The 20307-nt window shown below is 39.8% G+C and overlaps 1 protein-coding gene across 2 annotated transcripts in view; it reads right to left on the bottom strand.

Moving 5' to 3' along the window:
* Positions 1 to 16796: 16796 nt before the first annotated feature.
* The window catches only part of AKAP7 (A-kinase anchoring protein 7), a 118851-nt gene continuing 115340 nt past the window's right edge, over positions 16797 to 20307 (bottom strand). Inside the window, exon 8 of one of the 2 annotated variants that reach the window (XM_075924177.2) lies at positions 16797 to 18048. In XM_075924177.2, the coding sequence (XP_075780292.2) occupies positions 17888 to 18048 (161 nt within the window). In that variant the 3' untranslated portion in view covers positions 16797 to 17887. Of the gene's footprint in view, positions 18049 to 18077; positions 19032 to 20307 lie in introns of those variants that run through there. The other variant, XM_075924176.2, reaches the window with a different exon arrangement.

Raw genomic sequence — 20307 nt, 5'->3', positions numbered from 1 at the left:
CTCCAGACAATGCACTATGGGAAAACAGAAGGCATGGGAGGGTCCCACCCAAACATGCCTTTGCATGGGTGCGTTCCAAATCAATATGCTCTGTTCGTCAGGCCAGAGAGAAGGGATTTCTCCCAGGAGCAGGCAAGAGCTCTAAAAAAGCAAAGCATGTATCTATTTAGGGAACCGTACTAAATGTACTCCGAGTTAGAGCTGTGAATTTACAATAAAAACTAAAGCCAACTGAAAAACAATCAAATTATGTCACTATATACTGTATGGTAATGATCTTGTGTTCCACTGTGTCTGCAGGCTGGAATTAGAACAGCTGGGTTATAGATCATTATTACCAATAGGTAAGTGAATCTTGCTTAGCTCAGTTAACATGTCTGCTTTTGAAGCAGGTGATCTTAATTCTGTCCATCTGAAAGTCCAGAAGGCCAAGGAATGCTTACCCATGAAGCCTTTATTACCATATCTGGCAGATTTTAGAGCATATTGCATTAATGAATGTCCTGCTGAGATAAATTGGTGCTAATGCCATTTAATGGGTGGTGAAAATGAGGCAGAGAGGCTAAGTGATTTGCTCAGAGTGATGGAGTTAAAGTGCCAGGTAGAACTCCATTTTTGATTCTCAGTACTATGTTCAACAAAGTACTTTAAACAAGAACATTTTTCTTTAAATAGCACTCAGGAGAAATGACATCAGCTAACACGAATGCTCCAGAGCCACACTTTCGTAAAACAGGATCTGGTAAAAGGAAATGCATTTTTCCTGAAAAGTAGGGAGAAAAAGGAAAATAAGTCAATAAAGAATGAAATAAACTATTAAATAGCTACCCTCCAATATTATAAATTAGACCAGAGCCTGATTCTTTACATTTCAAATTAGATTTGTCCGGTTCGGAGACAGGAAGTATACAGACTAGAAACACAGGTTTGTTTCTAAAAGGTTAGGAGCTCTTAAAATACATAAAGCTTCCTGACCGGATGAACCTATGTAGATTTTTTTTCTTTCTTTTTATTTTGTTTTTTGTTTTGTCTCTGAGCAGCCACTTCAGCAAACTGACAATGTCAGGGTGAACAGGTTTGGAAGGAACACAAATCCTCTACCTCTGACTTTCTTGCAAAACTAACTGAAGCTAAAACACAGTTCTAGGAATTTTGAGAAACTCTTATTGATTTTAATTTCCATTGTTTTTTCACTTTTGTCGTCTTCTGCACTTCTGAAATCCTGGTGGGTTTGGAAGTGGAGGATTTCTGTGTGGAGCTGCTTATAGTATTTTCAACCCCAAAAGAAGCAGGAAGCACTGGAAATCATGTTAAAACTTCTCAGAGTTCAAGCCCAGTTTTGCAAGCCCAAGAGGTTATAACACATAATTTTCAGATTAACAATTGTACCATTGGTTCTTTTTCCTACACAAACTGACCAGTGTTATTCCTCATTAGTGGCAGTTGTAATGTCTGTACTTATGATACTAGTAAGGAGCCTCTTGTTTTGTGTGTCCTACACTTTTATATCTTAAGCACCCTCCCCGTGTTCAAATTTCAGGCATGTTTGGTCTTGGAACTCAGCACAGACTGTTGGAAGAGAGATGCACTGCATGACTTCACATTTCTTTTCTTCATATTGTGTGTAAAACCAAATGTTAGCTGCCCAGGGTAAGGTAGGTTTCTGTTGATACACAGGCAAACTGAAATCAAGGAGCTATCGTAATTTACATGGTTGAAGTTCTGCTCTGCAGTGCTGGGACTTTGAATTTTGAAGTGAAAGGCCGCCCTGGGTTTGTAGACCTGCCACTCTTGCCTCAAGACCCAGTGTTGAGCAGGATATTTGTATTATAGGTCTGATTTGAAATCACCATTGAAATCAATGGGAGCTTTGCCATTGACAATAATGAGTGCAGTACCAATCCCTATGGATGAATTCCATCCCTTGCATATTAAGTTTACAAAACCCTGCATCATTCCTTGTGAGGGTATTAGTAACTTACAGAGGATGTAAAGCCTCCCAAGAGATAATCAGTCTAATATTAATGAAGCTCAATGTTTTTTCTGAATTAGCAATAATAATATCACATTTAAGTTTGAGATCTTTGCAACTAACACATCAAGCTTAAACAGGAATGATCTTATTTGTTGCCTGAAAAATGGAACAGAAGCCTAGATGGTACAAAATGATCTAGACAGATAGGAAATCAAAAGCAGCTTTTCTTTGGAAAAATTGCATATGACAGAATACTAACTTTTCACAATACTGCACTTCTGTAAATGTATGGAATTTCTTTCCTTTTGCTTCAGTCATACCTCTTACTTTTTGGCTTTCATTTCTCATCCCTTTCAAACTGTATACATCAAAAATGATAAAGCCTCCGAAATCAAAATCTCTCTACAACTCAGGGAACCTGTCTATGTAGATCTAAAGAATTCTGGTGCTTTTATGAAATTGTTGTATCATCGAATGTCTCAGTATGTGATGAGCCAACCATGGCTTAACAGGGTCCTTGACCGGTATCGCACCTCTTCCCTCCTACTACCCATTTTGGGTTTGGAAGAAGCTGCAGAGCAGATAAAGGAAGTTCTTCACCTTAATGACTAGCCTCAGGCTGAACAGTGAGTATGACCAGGAGGGTGCGTGAGCCTTGAGGACTTGTTTTACCCAGCTGAGCCACAGGAAAGAGTGGAAAATTGCCACACAAACAAAGCAGCCAGGTAGTAGTGCTTATTTTTAAAGATTCAGAAGGACTCAAACAAAGGAAGCTTGGGTGGGACAGAGCATGTGTTCTCATAGCACAGAGATTATTTTTAACTGTAGACCAGCCAAAGGAGGAGAAAGAGAGATTCCATGATTTGCAGAACAATCCACAATGCAAAGAGTGGGGATGCTGGACTCCATAAAGGACTGTGTCTTAGGACCAAAAAATATTCAAAAAGCTAGAGGCAACAGAGACAGGGAAATAAGTATAGGTGTGCTGTTATTCTGTCTATATCTGACTGTTTCTTGCAGTGTCTAAAGAGCGATTGTTTTTGGAACCTTTTCCAAAATCTGAGATATGTGCTTTAACTCTCACATGTTCCTGATAAACTGTAACCAAGAGAACCCATTGGGTGGGAGCTCTAGGAAAGGATGTGTTTAAGCTACTTGGGAACCTGTGAGGGTCAGTCCTGCTCTTGTGAATGAAAGGCAGCTGAACAGGAATTCCCATGTCTGGGATGGGGTAACAGAAAGAGAGCCGGCACCCAGGAATTGTACCAGAGAGGCCAAGGAAAGAGACAGTTCTTCTGCCTACTCATTCAGACAACCAAAGGCATAGATGGTTTAGAGCGATGGGGCCTAAGCACAGTAGTCTGGTGAGCATCCAGCAAAGGAAGCTTTATCAGGGCTGTACCACAGAGCTTTGGGAGAACTTCAGTCTTCACTTTCCCACAATGATACGTTATCCAAAGGAACAGAGAATCTCATTCTCACTGTATTTTGCAGGGACTTAAGGCCTAACTTAGAATAAATGGGACAGAGTTCACAATGGCTTATACAGGCAGTCCCCGAGTTACACGGATCCGACTTACATCGGATCCACAGTTACGAACGGGGCCGTCTCCCTGGTCTCCAGCAGACCAGGGAGAGGAAGCAAAGCGGCGAAGCACGCGGGCAGCGGACAGCCCAGACGCGTCTGGGCTGCCCGCGTGTTCCGCTGCTTTGCTCCCCGTCCCCCTGGTCTGCAGACCAGGGGGACGGGGAGCAAAGCTGAGCAAAGCCGCAGAGCCCGAGGGCAGCAGGACAGCCATGGCACGTCTGGGCACTGTCCCGCTGCCCCCGTGCTCCGCGGCTTTGCTCTGGACGCCTGTGGTACATCAGCTGGGGCACTGCCAGTTGGTCCCATAGCGCCGCTCTGGGTGCTACTGGACCAACCCAGCAGCACCCCAGCTGCTCTGCCCCAGGCGTCCCCAAGTCAGCCGCTGCTGAAACTGACCAGTGGCTGACTACAGGAAGCCCCTGCCCCGGGCTTCCTGGAATCAGCCGCTGATCAGTTTCAGCAGCAGCTGACTTGGGGATGCCTAGGGTTCTTAAGTTGAATCTGTATGTAAGTCGGAACTGGCGTCCAGATTCAGCCGCTGCTGAAACTGATCAGTTTCAACAGCGGCTGAATCTGGACACCAGTTCTGACTTACATACAGATTCAACTTAAGAACAAACCTACAGTCCCTATCTTGTACGTAACCCGGGGACTGCCTGTACCACAAACTCAAAATATACCTTCACAGTAACTGAGGTTGTGTGTCTGTAAGTTGTCACAATGCAAATTCACCTCTGCAAATTCACTGTCTTTAAATATAATTTGACAAATCCTCTCTTGACGCATGGTGAGATGCCAATCCTACAATGTGGCATTGCTTATCTCTGAAACCTCTGACAGAAATACATAGCAAAAATCCCTTTGGCATCTGTGACAGCATGCCCAGCAGCCTTTCAAAGCAGCAGCATCACATGGAGCCTGGGGTTAGTGGGGGAGTCCCCAGTTGACCCCAGGCTCCACAGGCGCTTTCACCTTTGAAGAGTAGCAACAGCCATAAGGCACCCTAATGACAATTTAACATATCTAGTCCAAGGAGGAGATTTTGCTATTGCTGCTCTGATACTAAGGTGCTGAGCAACAATACAGTATCTTTAACTTACCATTCTCACTGAAGTTAGATACTGTATCTGGTTCTAGCTGAAGCTGGTACACAGTTCCTGCAGTTACTCATATGAAATCATAAGTATTTTATCTCTGTCACTGACTTCCCATTCCTCCAAGCATTGCCAATTTTTCAAAATGATTTGCTTCCAAAGATTTAATGGCAATGAAACACAGGGAAAAACATATCATTTAATCTTTACAGCTTCTCCTACCCATAGAAGAAATACCACTGCGCATTTGATCTGGTTAACTGGGTTTTATGGAAACAGGCAGGATGCTCCTTTACAGATCTGGATGTTTCAGAAGTGTTCTTACAGCTGTTCAGAAGCTTTCCTTTGGGCACAGAGATAAGCACAGTACCTCTTAATTGCATGGTAATTACTGGAAATGCCGAAAGACATTGTTATTAAAAAAATCCACCAACTGTTTGCTTTCACATCTGGGTAGCATGGAAACTGGCAATATAAGAAGAGAAGCCATATTTACTATGCAAAATGGGAATTTTTCCACATCAGGATGATTAAGTTGATGACAGCAGGAGGTGAGTGCCTTGCACTGAAGTGTGTAATGTTCATCACAGTATTTTCTGCATGAAAAGGAAAAAGAAGGCAACTAAATTGGTTGCTTCACTCTTAAAGGTCTGATCCAGTGGAATGATGCCCATTGATTTCAGTGGGCACTGGATCAGGACTTAGATTCTCTCACCACTGCTTGCACTACCACTCCCCCCTCCCAGCCATTGAATGAAAATGGTAGTGCACTTTCTTGGTGAGCCTTAGTTTCTGCCAATGCCTGAAATCTATGAGGCAGGGCTAATGCAATGAGAAATTAACTTAACACCTTCCGCTCTTCCCACATTTCATTTCATTTCATAGGCTCGTCAGTGACACCTCTCACATAGATTTTATATACAACTTTGCTTCATTGACATCATGAGCTTGGCATTTTTTAAACCAATCTCCTTTTAACATTATATATTCCAAAGCATCTAGTTCTGTTCCATTCAGGAGAAAAAGCAGAGAGGTGAAAAGGTATTTGGTTTTTTTTTTGTACAAAGTTTGTTAAAGTTTCCAAAACTTCTGAAAGCTGAGCCTCCTTCAGGAAAAAGAAATCAGCCAAGTCACTGTAACTCAGCCATGTGTTGGAGCAGTAGTTTTCAGTGTGTGGTTCACAGATCCCTCAAGGTTCACAAATAATGTCTGATTTCCAAAGGTATCCACATCTCCATTCAAAAATGTTTAGGGGTTCACAAGTTAAAAAAAGGTTGAAAACCACTGTGTTAGAGGTCTTACCATGTTAATGTAGACCTCTTTTGTGCCCACTCTGCTAGCCCTCCATTGAGAAATGCTGGTGAAGATACTCATAATGTGATGTCTCCTTACCTTTTTACTTACTTTGAGGAGCAAGGTACTTCGATACTTAAAGTTAACACTGGCTTGTAACCTACCAGTTGTTGAAATCAGAGTGAAGACATTCACATTACAGAACTATTGTCTGGCTCTCTGCAAATCCAGTCAGACATTGCTGCATTGGTCATACTTAGGCCTTATTTTGAAGATCATCTTCACAACTGGTAACAGCTAAAGACTTTCTTTTTTAATTGAAAGTGGAGACCCTGAAGAGATCTGTGTGTGCTCCATATGCCAGGTTTGAGAAACCCAGAAGGAATCGCTTTTCAACTCTGATCCAAATATGTCTGAAGACTAGACTTGTCTCTGGGGCTAGCAGTCTGTGCAAAACTAGTTCTCCACGAGGCTTGGAGTCCTCCTAATGGTATAGCTGGCCAGATCTGTAAATGTAACACACTTGGGCTTGAAAACTGGGTTTGATTTAGCACAAGGAGACGTTTTTTTTTTTGTTTTTTTAACCATGTGCACCGTTATTCGTAACCTGCTACACGGATGTACAATAGAACCACAGAGCTACAAACACCTTAGGAGTGGAGGTTTTCATTAACTTTGAAACATGTAAAACTCTGAACAAAACATTATAGTTTTTTCAAAAGTTTACAAATGAACATAGACTTTGAAACTACTATGCAGAAGCAAAATGCTACTTCTAACCCCCTTAATTTAAATGAAACAAGTACAGAAATTTCCTTTACCTTGTCAATTTTTTTTAAAAAATCCTTTTAAAAGTTATATTATGTTTAACATAGCATTGCACTTTAATTTTTTCTGTGGCTGCCCAATTGCATACATCCGCTTCCAAACAAGGTGTGTAGTTTACCAGGCAGTTCAGAATTCTGGTGTTCTACAGTGTCAGAAAAGCATTCTGCAGCATTACATATTCCAAACATCTGGAGGAATTAAATGCCATGGTGCTCCTCAAATACATATTCAGAGACAATAAAGAAACTAGAGAAGGAAAACCCCCATTTGGTGGCTCAGTCCTCTCCCAGTCAGTATAGGATTTTACCATAGAACATTATTTTCTATGTTGACAGTACATGAATAATTCCACAGTTCCTGTGCTTCCTCTTTCTTAGATCAAGTGCAAATTCTTAATTCTGAACTCTGCCAAAGAAGCAGGATGGAGTAGGGAATAATTCCTTCTACTATGGTGAAAGATATTTTGCTGGAGCGTAGAATCATAGAACACTAGAACTGGAAGAGACCCCGAGATATTATCAAGTCCAGTTCCCTGCCCTCATGGCAGGACCAGGCACCATCTAGATCTCCCTGATAGATGTCTAGGCAATTAATTCCACTATTTAACCACCCTAACAGGAAGCTTTTCCTAATATCCAAACTTAAACCCTCCCTGCTGCAATTTAATCCCATTGCATACAGATCCCTCTGGAGTTGAAATGAAAACATGAGTTGTGCTTCTTATCACCTCCAGTAGGTAGTACTGAATTTATGCAATCTGTAATTAGATTGCCACTTGGTGGGTCAGTGCTTTCCCAGTAAATAATAGAACAGCAGCATTTCAAAGCCTATGGGCTAAAACACAGCTTAAAGCCAGCTTCTCTCATAGACATCTGAATTTAAAGCGTAAGTAGCTGAGTGTTTTTTAAAATAAAAATGTAGATCCTGTTTCTGAAAAATTAAGTTTTTGAGTTTTGCCCATCCCTCCAGTTCTGAAATATTAACATGGCTGCACTGTATTCATCTTATCTACCTATTTGAAAGGAACACAAACCAAGTTATTTTGTTGTAGTTTGTTCTAATTCCTGCATAATGCAGTATCAGAGTTGAGCATGTCTTTCATATACACGTTGCTATATCCTTGTTTATGACACTACTCATGTTCTTTTGAAATTAGAATGAAAAATTTAAGTGCTTTACTTACATTTGCTATTGAACCTCCAGGGCTATTTTGACACAATAGCAGAATAAGAATGTTTCCTTTAAAACGGTCTCTCCTGAAATGATAAAGAAATCTAGAGGTTTTGCTCAGCTCACTGTGCAGGATGATCTAGTCTGACTACAATGCCTTTGCCGCAAAAGGATGGGAATGTGGGGGAGAGAAGGTGACTCTATCCTAGGGTGTAGGCAACTTTTTTTTTTTTTTGGGGACTCTTGGTAATTAATAGCATAGCTGTTGAGTATCACGTTAATCAATAATATTACACCAAGACTAAAATGGTCTCCTTCTAATAAAATGAAATAAACAAGTTTGTCTTCTAAACTTAGGATTTCTTTATTCATGCAATCCTTACATTTTTGTTGGGGCTTTAGCTCCCAGTTGTCCATGTTCTGTTTTTTGTGGCTGCCTGATCCAGCAGATAGCGGGAGACTGTTTTGGCTCAACTTAGAGCATCCTTATGGTTCTTATAGGCCCACAAGGAAAAACCTATCTCCCCATAGGGCTGTTTCAGCTGCCAGGATTTTCAGAGGGCAGTAGTGGTAGTAGCTAATGTATAACTGTGATACTATTAACAGTTTAAGGAGAAAGATGTGTTTAGTGGGTGTAGCAGAGGAATGGAGTCAGGAAACTTAGGGTGAAATCCCATTTCCAATGAAATCGATGGCAAACTTTTATTAATTTTAGTGGTGCCTGAATTTTACCATTAATTTTTCCTGATGCCACCACTGATTTGTTGGGTGATTTTTCTGACCTCCCCTCAGTGCATCATCTTATTTGTGAATAGTGGAAAAAACCCAGATCCACCTAGCATGGCTGTCACAATGCTACTTGTCGTGGTTTCTTGGTACTTCACTGTTAGCAAAATGGCTTAAAACTAAGATCTTCCTGCTCCAAAAGTCCTGGCTGCTGCCACTTGAGCTAGAGGTGCAGTTCTGTGGTACAGCTGAGCTGTTCTGATCACATCCAGCAATAAAATTGAACTACCCAATGTACTGCAACACTTCATCCACATTTGTTAAGACACTTTGAGATCTTTGGGCAAAAATTACAACTAACTATGAAGGGTTGTTATACACTGTTTATCCTCATACACTGACCTTTCCCTCTCTGGGGCTGCTCTTTAGGTCTGGGTTAGTACCAAATAAAAATATATACAGATGACAAAATCATCCCATAAACATTTTGCAGGACTTCTGCTTTCCCCGATATGTTGGGTCATGTTTAAAATTACTATTCCCACTTTGGTAATCAAAGTGGAACACCTGGGATAAGTTTAGTTTCAGATAATTTGTTTATTAAAAATCTTTCCGTTTGTTACATGTTGTACAGATGGTCACTTGGGGTGCGTCTACACTGCACTGTAACTTAAAATAAGATATGCTGTTTGGGCTACGCAAATTGCGTATCGTATTTCGATGCTATTTCAAAATAGCTTATTCGTCATTTGGCACGGTTTACATAGCGCCAAATTTCGAAATAAAGCGCAGTTCCAATATATCTTTACTCCTCATAGAATGAGGTTTACAGGAGCATCGGAATAGAGAGCCTGAAATAACATGAAGACGCTGGATAGCTATTTCGGGATACTGAAGTATCCTGATATAGCATTGCAGCGTAGACATAGCATTGGTGTATTGCTTTTGCCTTGTCTGCATGACTGAAATTTTTTAACAGGCAAATAGTGAAAAATTAAACATCAGATAAATTCCCAATGCTAATCAAATGTTAAGGCACTTGAACACTTTTAATAGCAACAGTCAGATGAATATTCATTAATAACGATTTGCCTCTATGAATAGCAGCAACTATAATCTGCGTAATTTATTTGCTAATATATTCACAAATCTATCTTTTCATTATCTGACTAGCTTTACCCCCCAGAGACTCAAGAAAAGATTTTTTTTTTTTTCAAAAGCACTTATCACTGACCTACCTCTACCTCCCATTGGCTTCATTGAGTGCAGAGTTAAGATAATGCTGCTTTCAACCCCGCCCACTTCCCAGATGCATTTTACTTCACAAGAGACATGAATTTAGTTCAGTGGAACAGTGATGAAATGTTCAGGTTTTTTTTTTAAAACTGTGGGAGATGATCTTAAAGCAGCCCAAATAAATATATCAGGTTAATTTTCTTCCATTTGATGTTTGAATCCCAGCCTAAAGAGGATTACCTCATAAATATTTATGGAAACAAAAATTAGCTTCGCTCTGTTTAACCCAATGACGGTTAAGTGTAAATCATAATACTATATAATCTTTTACAGAAAGCAAGTGAATAGCTTTCTTAACACATTCAAGATTCTACCTGTACTTCCGTTCTCTTGCTACTTAAATGGGAGGGAAATGGGCTTCGAGGACTGATGATTGTGAGAGGTCCTTTGTTTTGGAACATATTTCCCACACCTTTGAACCACCAGGGCCAAGTTACGATCTCTTGTTTTGATTTTTACCAAAGCAGTTGAGGAGGAGGAGAATGAGAAGAGCTGATGTAGAGATCTTTATGGGAAGCCCTTTTGTGTTAGGTCAGTGTTTTGGGTTACGTGCCCAAAGTACAAGATGGGCACCCATGGGTATAGATTACAAATTTGAAGAACTGTATTCTGTATAGTCCCTAACATGATGAGGCCCCAATCTAATCTGTGGTCTCTAGATGGAAAGCAAAAGGTGTGGATCTTTGGCCTGTTTTATGCAAGTCAGACTTCATTACCGTAATGGTTTCTTCTGGCTTTAAAATCTATGAATCTACAATGCAAATAGTTTTATTTCCATTATTGTTTGAATCTGTCCTGACCTAGCCAAAGATTGATTCTCCACGCCTCTGTCTTTGCCTTCTCCTTTAGTAACTCTCTCATGGGACAGTTAGTAAATGAAATAATTTGTGCACTGACTAATCTTTTTTTTTTTTCCTTTGGTTTGAGAAATGTCTTTCCTTTATAAAGCCTTAAAGAGTTAGTAACACAGGCAATAATGCCTTCCCCCTCCCTTCTCTCCATTTCAGTTTGATCAGTTTGATCAGTTTGGAAGTTTCTGTGCTTTTGGGGATGCTAGGGTGCAGTGCCATGGAATACATATTCAGGGTTGTGCTCTGTTGGCTTGCCTAGCATTTTTACTTTGAATCTAATCTTGATTTATTTGTTTTCACTCATTTATGCAAGAATGAAAGCTAGATGGGCACAAGTATTAATACAGTACAACGTGGTTTGTGGTTGCTGGTTCTAAACCAGACTCTGCAAGGCAACTTCTATAAAATACAACTAAATCTGCTTTCAAAAATATGGCAAGTGGGAAAGAAGAATCATGCAATAAAGAGATGAAGGAAGACCTCACAGGGTAATTACATGGAGTGGCCCTCTGTTTTCATCTCACATTTCATTAATGTAATTTATGATCAATCATTGCTATAGGAAGAGTCACAGATTTCCATCTCTGTGCCTTTGTCTAGAATAGAAAAATGAGGTATTCTGAAATGTTAGCCTATGTCTACAGTAAGTAATGTTATAAAACCATATTACTTAATACACATTAGCTACCATGTTTTCTAAACATTTGTTTCCCACATCCTAGATAGGGAAATGACTCTCCTGTATGACTCTCCAATATTATTAGGTAATAATAATCTATCCGTGCATAAGTTAAGCGATACATGCTTGATAGTAAATGACCAGCTCTCTTAGTACTAATCTAAGATAGACTTCTTTGGTGTTCTTGGGCCTGTTGCCTTTCTGTGCTTAGGACCAGAAGCCAGGTACACTGCTCCAAGCACACCAATCCCTTATCACTCAACAAGTCCAGCTAAGTTTTGGGCCGCTTTATTTCCACCATGGGCAGCCTATGGCCAACAGACTTCTTAAAACAAAGGGTTTTCATTTAGCAGTTGGAACAAAGTGTAACACATTTAATCTTACACTTCACTGCCAGCTCAGATAGCAAGCCTCCCCTTTGATGTTACAGGAATGGAATCAGCCTACATTCTCCCAATCATCCAGATCCCCCTGCCTCAGAGTCTATCCTGTCTACACAGCAACTAGACACCCTAGCGGGCTCACGTCAGCTGATTCAGGCTTGTGTGGGGCTGTTTCTTTTCTGTGTAGATGCAGGCTTAGGCTGGAGCCTGGGGTCTGAGACCCTCAATCTAGTTCTCTCAGTTTAGCATGTCTGGTTCACACTGGTTTTGTTGCTCTCCAACAGGCTAGAACTGGGACACTCCGCACCTAATGTGGAGCACCCCCAGTGATGCTTCTCGAAGAAGAACCACAGTTGTCTCTTAAAGGCCATTAAGAGGCGATTAGATATCCCCCCTCTCTCTCTCTCTTTTTTTTTTTTTTTTTTTTTTTTTGGTATCCATAAATGTTAAGAGTCCTGATTTATCTTTGTTAGGATGACTGAGTGGAGCACAGTCCAGTTGGACTACTCTCAAATTTGGTCAGGTCTGTAGGACAGATTTTTTGCCACATAACTATCACAGTCAGGTGCTGTGTGACCAATATAGCCATGCTGGCCAAAGGCCCTAATGAAGACTTAGTTATACTGGCAAAACACTGCTTGTACTTGTTTAGCTTGTTTCACTCAGGAGAACTGGAATAATCTCTTTCGGCAGGTCTTTCCTTTTCCAAACTGCACCAATACGAGTAATGCTTTTGCCAGTAGAGTGCCAGTCACTAAATTAAGTTGTACATAACTATCAGTTTTGAAATAGGCTCTTTCTCTGAGATTTGTTTCCCTTCCTGCACAGTGTTACATTTTGTGTTACTCCACTGTTGGTATTATACATTGTGAATCATGACATTGTTCAGACTGAATGAATAAAGATATTGGCTGGCTCACACACTACCTTCCACATCCTAATGACTTAACCAACCAACCAAACAATGGGCACTTACAGAGGTGCAAATTGTTCTGCTCAGCCTCTTGTAACTTGAACAATCTAATCCACTGGTTTTCTTTTCTCCCCTCCATCATCCACTCGCCCCCCCTCCCGCACCACTTCCCTTATTTATCCTTCGATCTGGACTTTTAATACTCCAGTCATCTGAAGAAGTGGGTTGTAACCACGAAAGCTCATGATACCACTCATGTGTTTTGTTAGTCTAGCAGCACCTTAAAGACTATTTGTTGTTGTTTAAGTTTTTCCAGTTAAAGACTAACTCAGCTACCCCTCTGAAGCTATTGTTCAGGCTGAATTGCTATATTTTCTTATGTGCAGCCAAAGATTTTTTCTACCTTCTCCATTTCAATTGCTAGACGCTTATCTCAACTGAACTTCTGTACCAGTGTGGTATATTGGGAAGAAGCTTTAAGTATGACTCTGTAGTTTCTTCTGTAAAGCATCTGATTGAGCTTATAGATTCATTTGTAGGTCTTTTTCTCCTGCCTTAGCTGCTTTTTTTCCCTACATTTATTTCCTTTGTTCTTTTACTTCGGTGTTTTTGTTAGAGTGACATTTCATAACAACACAATCACTTAGCTTTTCAGCTTAAATTTGATTTGAAAATGTGTGACTAGCAGACCAGTGCTTCTGATACAAACATGCTATTAGACTGCTTAGATGTGTGTCATGCTATTATTTTCTTCTCTGTTTCTTAATCCAATTTAAAAGTGTCTTGGTGGTTTTCCAACAGTCAGTAGTCATTCAATCCAACATCTAATATACACAGTACATCTTCCCCTAAACACTTATTCAGCTACTCTGGTCTCAGTTTCCTTGCCACAATTACTCACACTTGGTACCATTGCTGTCCTTCACTTATCCCACCCCATCCAACCCTTGTCTCCATTTACATTCTTTAAATTGCAGTTCAAAATCTATCTTGTCTCTTTGATACTCTCTGAAAACCATTTTCTGCTGCTCTGTAGGGAGGAAGTTATGTAAACTATTGTGCAGATATGAGCCTGATTATGAACTAGTATATTGCTTTTAATTTATATATATTACTAATCCACGCTATGGTAATTGGGGGTGAGGGACAGCATACATTTCTCTTTCTCTGTGGTTTTACTTCACGTTACAATTTTGCTTGAACTTTATAAGGACTGAAAAAAGCATAGCTATCCTCATCCAGAAAATGGAACTCATGTGCAATCTCTCTCTCTTGCTGTAATTTTTTTTTCTCTAATTGCTGCAATACTCCTTTAGCTGTTACTTAGGAATGGCATGGTAGGTGCATCACTCTTTGTTTTCCAATGAATTGTTCTAATTGTTACTTGCATATGAAAATGTTTTATTTCTCGGTCTAGCAGTCTCTTGGGTCTGGTTTTCATTCAATACAAATATTCCTGTCAAAGACATAAGGAGAATATAAATGAGGAAATGAATACAAATGAAGAACTTTGCTGTTTGGAAATTGTATTGATCAAAAGGATGATGAGGTAAACAACATTTCTACATTAATGAATTATCACTCCCAGAGCTTGATGTTTCACCTTTTCCTGCAAGAATCATATGACTTCTTGTTGCTTTTACCACACTGTGAGTAATTTTTGCAAAAAGCATTACAGTTACTCAAATAAAATGATCCAGGCAGTTTCTATTGAGCATCATCTTCTAGGACTAGGCAGTTGTTTTAAGGCACATTAAAATCTTGACCGACTAAAGAACTGCTTTGTCATTCAGTGGAATTACAGAGAGGCATAAAATACAATTCAAATACAAAATCACATAATTGAAATGAACTTGCCTGTTACCTTTATTTAGAACAATTTTCACATACCCAAAACACACCTTACCTTACCTGGCTGCCAATTAATCACATATCTTAACTGGTTAGTTTGTTGACTCTAGGACGGTGCATATAGCCTTCCTATCCCTCCATGAATTCTTGTATGACACTGCTTGGGGAGAAAGATCAGAGCCTTCTCTGTCCAGTTACCTTATCGTTTTTGAGAGGCCAGTGACCACTTGCCTTCTCCATCAAGAGAGCTCTCTAGAGAACTACACCAGGCTAATGCTTCACATATATCAGGGCTAAATCAAAAGGATATTTCATTAACAGTTGTATAAAAAAGAGAGAGTTAATAATAGAGAGGTTTTTTTAAAAAAATTGCACAAATACAATAAAAACCCAGTTTAGAAACAGGAAGAAACCCCCAAATTTGATAGTCCCTAAGTGCCTTTGTTTACCAGTCCACAGGCTCCCACCAGCCTTCACTGAAGTCCTTGGAAGGCTTTCTGGAGAAGAAGGGTTGGACCAGCAGAGAGCATATTTCATTGACTCATCCAGTGGTTCCAGATCTAATGTTAGCTTTTAGATTTATATTTAATTGCATTCATACACTGTTTCATTTTGGGGTGGAGAATAGAAACTGATTTAAAATAACTTTTAAATTTTTTTTTCCTATTCAAAAAATAAAACAATTTGAAATTGGGAACCAAAACATTCCAAACTTACAATAATCATACTATTAAAATTATTTATAATTAATTAATTTTTAAGCAATTCATCTTGGCTGTTCAAGTTTTAAAGCAAGTCGAACCACTGAACTAGTGTAAATTACTGGCTGAGCACTTGGAACTGGAGTTTTGTTGAAATGCTAAAGTAGTCTTTGAAAGCAGTAGCATCTTTGACAGGTGGCTAGAATGTTTGCTTCATTTTCATTTATTCAACTTTTAATTTAAATTACTTGTTAATTCAAAGTTGAGAAAACAACACTAGTTACCATGGCTAATTAGTAGAAACGTTGATATCAAACTGCTCAGGAAGAGAAAAAAGAAGATAACAAAATGGTAGACTTTTTTTCCCCTTAAGATCTGTTCAGAAATAGTACATCTCCTTTGTTTATACATCTGTCTGGTTGATTATTCTTGTCTAACTTTCTCTAAATTTTTTTATCTAGTGATGTATAGCATACTGTTAATAAATCAGCACATGTGCTCATAAGTAACTCCCATTTTTTCCCTATCTTTTGTTAGCCTAAGGGATAACCAACCATAAACTAGGCTTATAAAGCAGGTCTTGCTGGGTGTGCCAGATCCTGAACTGCTTCCTCTGTCAACACTAGATTTCAGTGAGGTTAAGATTTAGGCTTATAATAAAACTGTACTTCTTACTAATCCATGAAGTATGCAAAGAAACTTCAAAAAGGTTCATCTTCAGGGCTGTTCAGCATCTTGACCTTTAATTTCTGACCTGGGGAATCCTAGAAATGCTATTTTGAAATGTACTGGAAGGCATCTTCTTCACTATATACACCAGTGGTTCCCAAACTTTTCACTATCACGCCCACTTTTTGATTTTTGAGAAACCCTCATGCCCCGCCTCCCAAAAACATAGCAGCAAAACTTGGGGTGCTATTGACTGGGTGTGTGTGGCAGGGTCGCCTCATGCCCCCCCCCTGGAATTTCTTCACGGCCCCCAGTTTGGGAACCCATGATATACACCAATGTTCCTCAAAGTGGTCTGTGGATCCACTCTGAGAGAGTTGCTAATGGGCCGCTCCTATTTGTTTATTTACTGGTGCTGCAGTCATGGAGCCTTGCAGCTCCCCTTGGCTGCGATTCGTCATTTGCAGCCAGAGGGAACCGTGGGAAGCAGGATGGCTGGCCTGTTTGCAGCTTTCTCAGTGTGGGCCCACAGATCACTTTGAGAAGCACTGCTATCTACTGAATCAGAAATATCCAAGAGTTAATATCCAGATGAAATATCCTTGCTTTGCCATAAGTCACAATTATATAATGAGGTGTGATTTGCTGGGGGTTGGAGGGGGGAGAGGGGAATGAAGAAGTTGTACCCATATGTTTTAATTACCGGTACCTGTTTTAGAGTTACCTTAAAAGTACTTCTTCATTTTATTTAAATCTGTTTGAGAGGAATGAGGACACAATGCAAAGAGAAAATCTTTTTTATTAGAAAGATGGACTTAAATGCAAAAGATGCATTTTTTTAATATGCTCTTTTATCGCTAGAGGAAAAAAATAGCTGATCCATGAGATAAAATACCAATATTTCATGGTTGATGAATAAAATCTTAATATTTAGACTGCAGTTCTACCAGCAAAAATCTGATATTGATTACAGAATGCATGATTAAGTAGGTGGTTTTAAAGTTGTGGGTAGTTTTCAAATAATGCTTAAGTGCAAATGCTGGGTCCCAATCATGCATTGTTGTTGGATTTTGTGTGTGCACTTCTTCTACTGAATTCAGCAGATGTGTGGAGTGCACCCAGAACACAGGTTCAGACCCCTTTTCACATAGCAAAGGGTAAAGAGATGGAGGAAATAACAGAAATAAAACCAAGAAGCATCTTGTTCCTACAGAAATGACAAGGCAAATATTCTGAACAAAGATTATTTGAACAATTCATCCTTCATTGAGGATGAAATCCTAGCTCCAGTGAAATCAGTGGAAATTCTTCCACTGACCTCAGTGGAGCCAGGATTTTACCTTGAGAGATTAAAACATTCTTGCTTGCATGTAAACAATAGCAGAAACAATATTTCAGCATCTGTACATGTGTACTCAGTTGTTGATTAACAAACATGAAACAGTGACTACCCAAAATACCAGCATATACATAAAAGACACATCATTAAAAATGTCATCTTCAGCTATATATTTTAAAATCACATTGAAAGTTTAGAATGGCCACAGTGTTTGATCATACCCTTTAGAAATGAAGGCATTTCTATGGCAGAATCATGACACAGACCTGCCTCCTTAACTTTTTCCTTCCTTCCTTCCAAAAATTGATCTAGAGAGCTACTGTAACTCCTCAATAAACAGTCTGTTCTTTGCTGTTTAACACAATACCACATGCTATATTGGCTTTAATTTATATTGTCTGTATTAAAAGAGATGGAAAATTTGCAAAATCAGTATTTTTCATCACAAAACAACGTTGAGATTTTTTTTACCATAGCTATTTATGATCACATAGCCGGAGAGCTGGAGTCGACGTGATTTTTTTCCAATTTCTACTGTTGTTGTTTATGTCTGTCTTCAAACAGTTCCCTGTTAATTTTCATCCGGGTCTCAGGGTTTGATAAGAGCTCTTTTATCTTATTCAGTTTGGATAACAGAGCCTGTGATTCTCTGTGCAAGGCTTTCTTTATTAAGTCTGATTCATGGCTCTTCCCTAGAGAAAAAGGATACAATACATTTTGCATATAACTAATGTAATTTCTAAATATTAAAGCATGGCATTAATGTATCAAACTGCACATGTGTTTTCTTTAAGTACTTAGAATATTGTCCATGTTTATTGTGTATAAAAAGGTAGTGTTTTGTCAAAAAATATAATTTATGTGAACAAACTTTACTGAAAAGTGAACAATACTTTATAGTGTCACATTCGAGAGAACTCCCTATGATATTACCTACTGTGTAATAGTATCTGGTGATAAACATCTATAGTGGTAACTTTTTTAGCTTAGCATTGCCTGCTCTTAGCTTTGCAGCAGAATGTGGTGTGCTCTGCTGCAGATCAAGTGTGCAGTTGTAGGCTCCGCCAACTACATTGTTTGGCAAAGTTTTCCCTTATGGCAGGGCCTTGTTTCATGGCCATTCCTTTCAGTGCAAAAGGCATATGCAAGGGATTCAGTTCCTCTTCAAAAACAACAAAGAGATGCTCTGTAGTTAAGAGTCTGTGAAAATTCGAGCTTTTTTAATTTCACAATCTTGTCGATTTCCCCTCTCCCCCCCATCATCTTTCCCAGCATTCAGTAGTTTTTCAGCAATGCAAATACTTTTTTTATGAAACTGTTTGTTATGTGTTCTGAATTGAGGGCCACCTTTCTGATAAGAGACACTCATGACGCATACTGCAAGTCAGCCAGCACATCTTGAACATGGAGCTGGGACATATTTTGATGGTTGTTCTTGGTTGATTTGTGCTTCCTTAGCATTCTCATAGTGATCACTTTCTGATATCACTATCATTTTCATTCTTATTTTCACTAGCTGCTTCCTCAGTTTTCACTGGGCTTCCATCAGCCTGTCTGTTTTTGTTTTGAGTTTCTTCTAGATACTGCTGTACAGCCTTGAGGACTGCGTTCTCCACCAGCCTTTTGCTGAGGTTCACCAATTCTGCATCATCTGGCTCTGCCCCATTCTTTTCACCTATGTGCCATAACAGACAAGAGAGGTAACTAATTGCTGTGGAAAGATAGCACACATCATGTATCGTGATATAGTACCTGAAACATAAGTCTACATATTCAGATATCAGCTGGATTTTAATCTGATTTATTCTTGTATTTGTAGAAATAATTACCCATTTTACAAGACCTGGGCCAAATATGATGTATTACGCCACACTCAAATCTACCAAATTGCAAATATTCTACTTCTACTCTTAAATTGTAATATACTCTTCTAAACCAATGGCAAATATAAAAGCTTCTCAGTCAGAAGGCTTGTAGTAATATTAGCTGCTTAAATCTTTTCTATTAGCAAACACATTTTAAATTAAAATATTTAAAACAGTCACAGTTAATTTACAATTTACTGATGCTCTGGTGTCTAGTTATGCTACATTTGTGTTATCCTTTTATTTTTAAAATACATAGCCTTCCAGCTGTTTGTAGTTCATCCCAAGAGATCCTCACTGGTAAAAGGAAGGATCTGATTTTCAAAAAAGTCCTTGTAATGGTGTGGACTATGCCCAATACTCTCTGCTGGAGGCTGCAGGCCTTTCTGCACCCCAACTCAGGGAGAGGAGCAGAAGAGGTCCTCCAAGCAGGATAGACTGGCTGCAGCAGCAGGAGCCAATCAGGGCCCAGCAGGCTGATATAAAAGAAGCAGCTGGGACAAAGCCTGGCCGTTCTTCACTGGAGCTGAACCCAGCCAGGTCTAGGCTCTGACTGAGAGGACAGTAGCACCTCGGATAGTTCCGTGTGTAAGCTAAACTTTAGATCTGGTTCAGAACCAGGACAGAGACAGAAGACTAGCCACAACTGGCTACCAAACTTTGCAGAACCCAGGACTGGGTGTGTGGAGAGCTAGACCTCAAAGCCCAGAGTGAGGGAGAGTTGGATGGAGCAGCGTCTTGGGAAAGTAGCCCAGGGAGCAAGGTAGCCAAAGACACTAGAGACGCTTAGCAAACAACTGCTACTTACAGGGTCTGTAGGCCGGGACCCAGAGGAGTGGGCAGGCCTGGATCTCTTCCCCCCCCCCCCAACTTCCAGCAGCCGTAGCAAGGGGGCTAAAGACATCTGGCCCCAGGCAATGGACCTCACACCCTTTGGAGACCTCTCCGCTCCTGGAGAATATCTGGGTCAAAAATTGCAGACATGCTCTCAGCCGCAAAGGGGTACTCACAGGAGTATGAACTGTTTAAAGTCCCTATTGCAACTGGGTAGAAAACTTCAATTGAAATGCAAAAAGAGCATGCCCC

The sequence above is a fragment of the Pelodiscus sinensis genome, chromosome 3, assembly GCF_052426305.1.
Source record: "Pelodiscus sinensis isolate ZL-2025 chromosome 3, ASM5242630v1, whole genome shotgun sequence".
Lineage (NCBI taxonomy): Eukaryota > Metazoa > Chordata > Testudines > Trionychidae > Pelodiscus > Pelodiscus sinensis.
The sequence above is the reverse complement of the archived record's forward strand: the minus strand, read 5'-3'. Positions and strand labels throughout refer to the sequence as shown.